We start from the raw sequence: 8,484 nt of genomic DNA on the forward strand, positions 1-8,484 counted from the left end.
GAAAAAGAGATGACTTAGGAAAATAGTAGATTGATTATGAGGTGTGTAGCACAGGTTACATATATAGGCAAGGAGGTCCTAGGATTAGTTTATAGAAAGAACCAAATCAGAAGATGCTTGCCTAACCAATCATCTACAAAACCCAAGCATGATCACAAGGCCAATGGGCCTGTGCGGCTGCAGCCAAGAGGGCCCAGAGGGCCCAGCCCGAATACAATACTTCTAACAATTACGTTAATTGACCGTTCAGTCCAACATGTACTCTTCCTAGCAAATTACAAAACGACATAACATTGTGTAGATAACAATTTTCTGTGCATTTGCACTTCAAAGAGCATCTGGCAATGACAACATGGACCACTTGACCAGGGCATGCAGTCTAGAACTGACATATCTTTAATTGGGCAAGGCATCATCTCTGGAAAATACATTCACTCTGTTCGCTGCAACCAGTCAACAGTGTTTTCCTCACACACCAAACCAGCACCATCCAGTAGCCACCAGCCAGCCAGCAGTATTTTTCTCTCACAACAAATCAGTACCAGCCACCAGCGACAGCACAGCGAACAGAGTAATTATAGTTATCAACTTGTCTGCAAGTAATTTGTTAATATATAATCGCTAATTGTTTTTATGCAAGCTAACCTTATCTAGCCCCAAGGAAATATAAGTGACACTGTCTCAATGATCAGCTGACACAAATGAAAGCTAATTTCCGAGTAGCTCCCTTGTTCCCACAACAACCAAAATCTTTATCCACTATAGCAGAGTGGTCTCCACTTGAGGTTCTTGTCCTCATCGTTGCTCCAGTGCATGTACAAGCCATGCTTGTGCAGAGATGAATCAAATCAGCATAATGACACGTTCAGTAACCTGACTTTTGAATTTGTATTTGTTTTTTTTTCTAAAAATGAACAATATGAATGGCAAAAAAAAAATGATCATGAGCTTACAGTAGGAGTGATATCTAATGAGGAACAGTCCAGCAGAAGGGTGATCTTGTTCTCCTTGGCCACCTGATCGAGATGAACCATCGTTGAATAAATGTTAAGTCAAAAAATCTTGGATCAGGGCAGGACAAACATAAAAATAAGCAGGAAGACTAAAAGAACAGGCAACAGTGGAGGTCATCACAGCGAGATAATACCTTCAGTTCTTCAGGCATGCACAGCACGGATCTGTCATCACAGGCAAGATGCTGCCTGCTAGTTGGGTATCAACAGTGGAGGTCTATGGCTGCGGCGAAGAGGTCATGAGCAGGCGGCGGCGACGGCAGGCCGGCGGACGATGCGGCGGCGCCGGAGATTGCGGAGGGACGCGGGGCAAGGCGGCGGCGCCCGGCAGCGGCAGGGGAGGGAGCAGTGCGCAAGCACCGGCGGCAAGCACGTGGCAGGCCCAAGCAAATCGCTGCCAATGGAAACATCACGTCGCTGCCAACAATCCACGCTAATCAATTTCGGGCGTGATTTGTGGGCGTCAGAGGCGTGAAAACGGCCGCGCGACGGAAACCACCTTGCATTGCCAGAGCGAACGACGCGGTTTCCTCCGATTTCCTAATCTCTTGCCGCTCACGCAAAATCAAATCGTCCATGCATGACTTAATCAGAATTCAGAAACAAAATGAATCACTAGCAAGAACAGCTACATGACATGACAGAGCATTGTCCCTTGTCAACATGAGGTTTCACTAACAATTAACAAGCACTCTAAACAATGGAGAAATGGGGAGCTAGAGCCTGAGGTTCAGGTCTATCTTGCAACTCTGCGCCTCCGCCTGCTGCTGCTGCCCCTCTTCTTGCTGCGCTACGCCGTGGTCGCCGCTGGCAGCGGCATCGCCGCCGACCCACCGGAGCCCAGGCATCCCGGAGTCGAGGACGGTAGGAGCTGGGGCTGGGGCTGGGGCCCTCGACGACGACGTGCTGTACCCGTAGCCATGAGGAGGGTACGCGGGGCGGTCGTGGCGCGCGAGCCCCGCCATGGACGGCTGGGCGTGCCCGGCCGGCCACCCGTGGTACGCGCCGTAGAACGGCGCGGCGGCGGCGCCCCGGCCGAACCCCAGGAACGACGAGGGCCTGCCGGTGCCGGCGGAGTACGGCCAGGCGTGCGGGAGGCGGAGGTGGTGCGGCGGCACGAAGGGGTCGGCGCCGCCGTACAGCCCGCGCCCAGCCGCGGCGGCCGCGGCCGCTGCAGCGGCGGCCGCGGCCGCTGCAGCGGCGGCCCCGCGCTTGGCCAGGGAACGCTCGCGCTTGTGCGCGTTCTGGTGGCCGCCCAGCGCCTGCGAGGTGTAGAACTTGCGCTGGCAGTAGTTGCACTTGAACGAGCGCTTCTTCTCGCCGCCTCCCGAAGCCGCCGGCGACTTCTCCTCCGCCGCCACCATTGCTGCCTTCTCCTTCCCCTTGCCCGATGCCACCGCCTCCACGGCCTTCCCCTCCGGCACCTCCGACCCGAGCGCGCCGAGGAGGTCGAGCTCCTTTGCCGGCGCATCCTCCTTTTTCTCCCGCGCCTGCACCTCTTCTTCTCCCGCTTCCTCAACCTCCATGACGTGGTGGTACGAGAGTTCACGAGAGTTCTTGGCTCCGCAGCTGCCTAGTTTTATAGAAGAAAGGAGGGGTTAATGTGGAGATAATCTCAGAGAAATGCAAGTTCACCTTCCAAATTTAGAGATCACGCGTGATCACAGGATGTTAATGTGGTGGAGATCATGGCCTTAATGCTCAGCAATCATTCTGATCTCTCTTGATCTCGCACTGTATCACCCTTAATCTCTATCCTTCCCTGTCTACATGCAGGATGTGAAGTGAATGCTTGCTTCTTTCAGTCTTGCATGCATATGGAGCAGATGTGAAGGCGTTTCAAGTTTCCAACGGGATATGCATATCTTGACGTCTCATGTCAAGTTTCGTACTTTCATCTCAGTTGGCAATGGAAGCTTCATGCATGTCAGCTTATTCTTCTAGTTTCAATGTCGAACTGGTTATTACTTACATCCTATATATGCAAAAAAAATACTATCAAACATAATGCTAGTTTTTTTATGTGCGAAATAAGACGAGGATGGCACTGTATGCACTATCAAACACACTATGAATAGGCCACTAAATTTGATCTCTGCACACATTTATTATTTATAATTGAAATAAGAGAAATCTTTTTTAAAAAAATCATCAGTAAGTTAACCAGGGTTTTTGGAATATAGGCCTACATCTTAATCCTTATTACGATCTACCACCTACAATTCTGTGGGATTTTAGATTCGCCCATGGTGCCTGTTGACCTCATGATGTACAGTTGTCAAAAATCTCTCTGATTTCACTTGTCCTGAATAACTTGCCAAATAAGTTTCTTTCATTTAAATATGTATATCATTGGGACTGAACACATTTTCCTCAAATCCGATCGCTGCTGATGCCATACACAATTCTCCAAGTCGGATGATGTCTGGACCAGTTATTTGCATGGATCATCTGAGCCTTTTGACCTAGGCACACCCAATATGGTAGTGCGCATTTAGCGATGTGATTAAATCGCTAATCTCACGATGCGTGCGCGCCATTAGGGGGAGATTAAAAAATAATTCTTTGGAGATGCAATTATAATAGAGGCAAACTAAATATTAAATGTTATAGGCAGGTTAAAAGGAACTCATCCAAACTGTATACGGTAAGTTTAAATATTTACACAAGCCATATATGAAGCTATTATTTTAATTCTACTCATGGCAAACAATGAAATACACTAATGTCATTTACCAATTTTCGCAAACCGCCATCCATCGCCACCTCGGTGAGCTCCAATTGCGGGTTTATGTTGTCACCGATTAATGTCCACAATGGATTCCTTCTTCACTCTAGATGCTCATGTAGTGAGCGCCATCCCTCGATGCTCACCCTCGTGTTGGCCGATTGGCCACAGCCGCTGCCGGCTTTACCAGGACATATTCGACTTTCATTGTGGTTTATTTACTTGTAAAATGTACTCCCTCCGTCACACGAAGAGTGTAGTTTTAACATTTAAATTCTGTCACACAGAGAGTATAGTTTTAGCTTGTAATAAGATTCATCTAATTAAAATAATACCAAGTACCAAGCAAGCATTACATAGGAAAACGCATAGAGCCAATCAAATATTTAGTAGATATTATTTTTCTAGTTATAATGCATATGCATTCATTGAGGATCCAGAAAACTAAATAAATAACACGGTTTTCAATCAGAATTGATAGAAGTAATTAGGGTCAACAAAATTATTTTTTTGGATGAGTAAATATCTGAAATTTTTTAAAACTACAATCTTTGCGGAATGGAGGGAATATAGTTTATTATCAGATAAGGTTAGGTAAAAATTTTACAGGATTGTTTTGGCACAAAGGTAAATTATTTAACTAAGAAATAATTGGGTAGAGTAGAGATGTGGTTATTTCTGGAATAAATTTTAAAGTTGTTGACAAAATAAAAGGATCTATTTTCATTTATGTTGTATAGTTATGTCTTCAATCGGATATTTACCTTTGGGATTCAGACAAACTTTTGTCCTTGTAGCATCAACTCATCCATTGCTACAACTTTTCATAAAATTTTTCAGAAAACTTTCCGTACAAATTTTTTATTGTACTCTTTATACAAATTTTTCAGACAAACTTTACCTACAATTTTTCCATTACACTTTTCATATGACTTTTCAAGATAACATTTCAGATAACTTTTTACAAGGACATCGTAAAAGGGGAAAAAAGAGTACAACTTTTCAAATAAGTTTTTTAGACACATTTGGGTACAACTTTTCAGAAGGACGCCATGAAAAAAAGGGGAAAACAAAGAAAAATAAATAAAAGGAAAGGAAAAAGAGAGAAGTGTGAGCATTGAACAATGGACATCCTGCATGAGCGGCTTGCTAATCGTGGGGGGCCTGGCCCTGGGCCGCGAACTGTCGGATTGTGCGCTTACCTCCGTAGGTATTAGTAGCCACTCTTTCTGTTCAAAATTATAAGGCATCCCAAGAATTTTGGAGAGTCAAAGCAATCTCATATTTGACTAAGATTATAGAGAGAAATATAAAAATTTATGATATCAAATTGATGTACTGTGAAAATATAACTAATAAAGAATCTAATGGTACTTAGTTTATATAATAAATGTCATTATTCTATTATATAAATTTGGTCAAATATGAAAAACTTTGACTCTCCAAGATTGTTGGAATGTCTTATAATTTGGAACGGAGGGAGTACTAGCTAGTTAAGGATGTCGGTCAAGATATGAACTTTGGGTGTGTTTAGTTCGCGAAAAGTTACTGTAGCATGTTTCGGTTTTATTTGGCAACTATTGTCCAACCATGGAGTAATTAGTCTCAAAAGATTCGTCTCGTCATTTACAACCAAACTGTGCAATTAGTTATATTTTTTAACTACATTTAATACTCCATGCATGTATTGTAAGATTCGATGTGATATGCGTCAGTGAAAAATTTTGGGAACTTTTCGCAGAACTAAACATAAACACAGCCTTTCTGTTTGGTGCAAAGGAGGTGACATGATGGCCCACAAGAGAGAAAAATAATAATTAATGACCTATAGTGGGTACTGTCATGATAGTAAATTACGGTGAATGTAGAATACTAACTTATTTGGTGGCCAGTCACATATTATACGCTACGTGTGTGTGTATATTTAGGATGCTGATGATTTAGTGCGACTTAGTGTTAGATTTCCCCCCACATGTGGTTCATTTAGAGATATGCTGAAGGGAACAAAATCAGCAGCAGCCTAAACAAACGAGCTGGATTAATGCCAAATTTCCTATACTCTTTTTTTATGTGCTTAGTTTTCTTGATTTTGTCATTTTTTCCAAACAGGATCCCAGGTAATTTATGCGAAATGAAGGAGCGTTGTTCCATTAACTAAATAAAAAACAATAGTATGTTGGCCTGTTGTATGTATAACGTAGTCAGCCCTACTAATGCGAAATGAATTATCGGATAGATTTAATTGAGGTTACGAGAGATTTAGATTATGAAACCAAACAAACAACTTAGGGCTTCACATGGTTGATTCCGGAATTTCACATGATTGGTATAGGAATTTCACAAGAAAACAGGAAAAGGTGCTGGATTTCACAACTTTTCTTATTACTGTATTGTTTTTTGCCAGCTAAAAAAGATAAGAAAATGACACATGTTTGACAGCCATAATGGGACTTGGAACGGTAACAGGCTACCCACACATCACGTCAAGCTGGCCGTGATTATTAACTGCTTCCCTGATTAACCGCCCTACCTAATATAGTGCAATCTGTTGCGCAAGTGCGCAACCTGTGCGCAAGATCACTAGCTCTGCCCCCTTTCATCTCTAGAGTTTGATCTTGAGGAGACCCAAATATGCAGTTTGCTGGCGGATTGAGTAGCAACCTGCCAGTCTGTGATGGCTATGGCTATAAATACATGGCACAGTGTCATCTCGCCAGCGACGTTGATAATGTTTGGACTTAGCGGTGCACCGAGCAGGGCATCAGATTTGTTATTTCTAGAGAAAAATTAATATTTCAACCTCCAACGATCGTTTGATTTTTAACTCGGAACTACAAAACCGGACATCCTGCACCGTGCTGCTGAAGTTGGAGTTGTGGTTCAAATTTTGTCCCGGAATAATGGCACGTTTAGGCCTGAAGGTTGCACAGATAGTGCAGCACTAGCTGGAAATGTGGCAGAGGAACACCTAGCAATGCAACACTAGATTTTTTTTTTATTTCCTCTTTTGCCGGATGGGTCACGCTGGTATATTAAAAAAAAAGACGATGCTCTGGAATGCTCTCGTCCACTCGTTCCTCCAATTCCCCATCGAGGCTTCTATCCTCATCTGTGCCGGGGAGATGCCTCCCTTCGTCGCCTCTCCTTTCCCCTTCGCAGACCCGCACCACAGCACCAGCAACCTCTATCGATCCTCCCCCCGGTAGCCATGGCTGTAGATGGCAGGATGCGCTGCCGTAGCAGGCGGATGCAGGGTTGCAGCAAGATGACTAGCGCAAGCAGTGCTGAGCAGATGAAGCCCCACCATGGGATCCGTGGTCTCGTGAAGTCCGGCGGCGGCAACGGCAAGTCTGGTGACCGCAGGATTGAAACGCACGGTGGCACAAGTGGGAGCGTCGGCCACATCGTCAAGCCAGGCGCCATCAATTCAGAGATCAAGCCAAGTATAGGGTCGAGATGGCGGACTATAAAGGGGAGTGAATAGTCCTTTCTAAAACTAATTGCGCCGGCTAACCGAAACTTATGCGGAATTGAAACTATTCGCTTAGCAAGACTTCACCCCTCTAACTATGACTTTAAGGCACCTCCAAACAGATCCCACACAAAACAAATGGAGTGCCAAGCTAGCAAGAGCTCTCCTAACAATTCTAATGCCAAGCCACACACTAGTACTTCACAAATCGGGGGAGCTCCTACACAATTCTAATGAGCAAAAGCACAAAACCAAACCTAAGCTCACTAGATGCTCAAGAACAAGGATACACAATCCAAATCCAAGAACTCAACTTGCTTAGTTACACAATCTAAGCAAGATCAACTAATTAAGCTACACAAGCTAACTAGTTACACTAGAGAGTAACTACACAAGCACAAGATATAGATGAATGTAAATATAAGGCTTGTGATTTGGAGAATGCAAACCACCGAGAAGAGTAGACAAAATTGACACGGTGATTTTTATTCCGAGGTTCACTTGGTTGCCACCAAGCTAATCCCCGTTGAGACAAGCTCCAAGGTTGCCGCCGATCCTCTTGCTAGTGGTGACTCTCAAGTCACACTCTCCCACGTGGAGTGCTCACACCGAGCTCTAGCACATGATCCGGCCGAACCACTTGTTGCTCTTCACGTCTCGCTCAACTAGAGTTGCTCTTCGCGACTCCCGCGGGGTGAGCACAATACCCCTCACAATCTCTTCTCCGGAGCACTGCACAATCTTCTTGCAGGCTTCAACGGAGCCTCTTGCCACCAAGCCGTCTAGGAGGTGGCAACCTCCAAGAATAACAAGCACACCGGCTTGCAACACGATCACCTAGTGCCACTCGATGCAATCTCTCAAAGCTAGAATCGCTCTCTCACTCGATCGGATGATTACTATCAAGTTAGAGTGAGTAGAGGGCTCTCAAGCACTCTCACACATGGACACCAAGTCCCCAAGGTGCTCAGCAACCTCAAAAGGCCGGCCACACCCTCTATTTATAGAGGGAGGCCCCAAACTAGCCGTTACACTCAAATCCCGTTTTTCGCGGACTGTCCGCCTCATAGAGACCGGACCGTCCGCCATTCAAAACCAACGGCTAGAACTGCAATGATTATGTGTCAGAGTCGACCGTTAGAGCCCCGGGCGGACTGTCCGCGCCCCTGGGGCGGACCGTCCGCGGTTCAAAACCTCGAACCAACAGATTTGCAAACGTCTCTGACTAAAACTGGAAGTGACCGGCGGACTGTCCGCTCCCCAGGGACGGA

The 8,484-nt window shown here is 45.2% G+C and overlaps 1 protein-coding gene across 1 annotated transcript; it reads right to left on the minus strand.

The window, feature by feature from the left end:
- Positions 1-1,729: 1,729 nt before the first annotated feature.
- On the minus strand, positions 1,730-2,539 carry LOC120713485 (zinc finger protein 3-like). Its single transcript, XM_039999437.1, has 2 exons — positions 2,239-2,539; positions 1,730-2,184 (listed from the first exon to the last, which is right to left on the minus strand). Exons 1-2 carry the CDS (start codon positions 2,537-2,539, stop codon positions 1,730-1,732), a joined length of 756 nt encoding a protein of 251 aa, XP_039855371.1.
- Positions 2,540-8,484: the final 5,945 nt, after the last annotated feature.

This window comes from Panicum virgatum, chromosome 6K (assembly GCF_016808335.1).
Source record: "Panicum virgatum strain AP13 chromosome 6K, P.virgatum_v5, whole genome shotgun sequence".
Lineage (NCBI taxonomy): Eukaryota > Viridiplantae > Streptophyta > Magnoliopsida > Poales > Poaceae > Panicum > Panicum virgatum.

Bases quoted from the DNA above. Each gene is read 5' to 3' on its own strand.
- LOC120713485 (XM_039999437.1), bottom strand. From the start codon at position 2,539: ATGGAGGTTGAGGAAGCGGGAGAAGAAGAGGTGCAGGCGCGGGAGAAA. The intron at 2,185-2,238 runs GTTCCCTGGCCA...CCGCCGCTGCAG, and splicing joins GAACGCGCACAAGCGCGAGC to CGGCCGCGGCCGCCGCGGCT.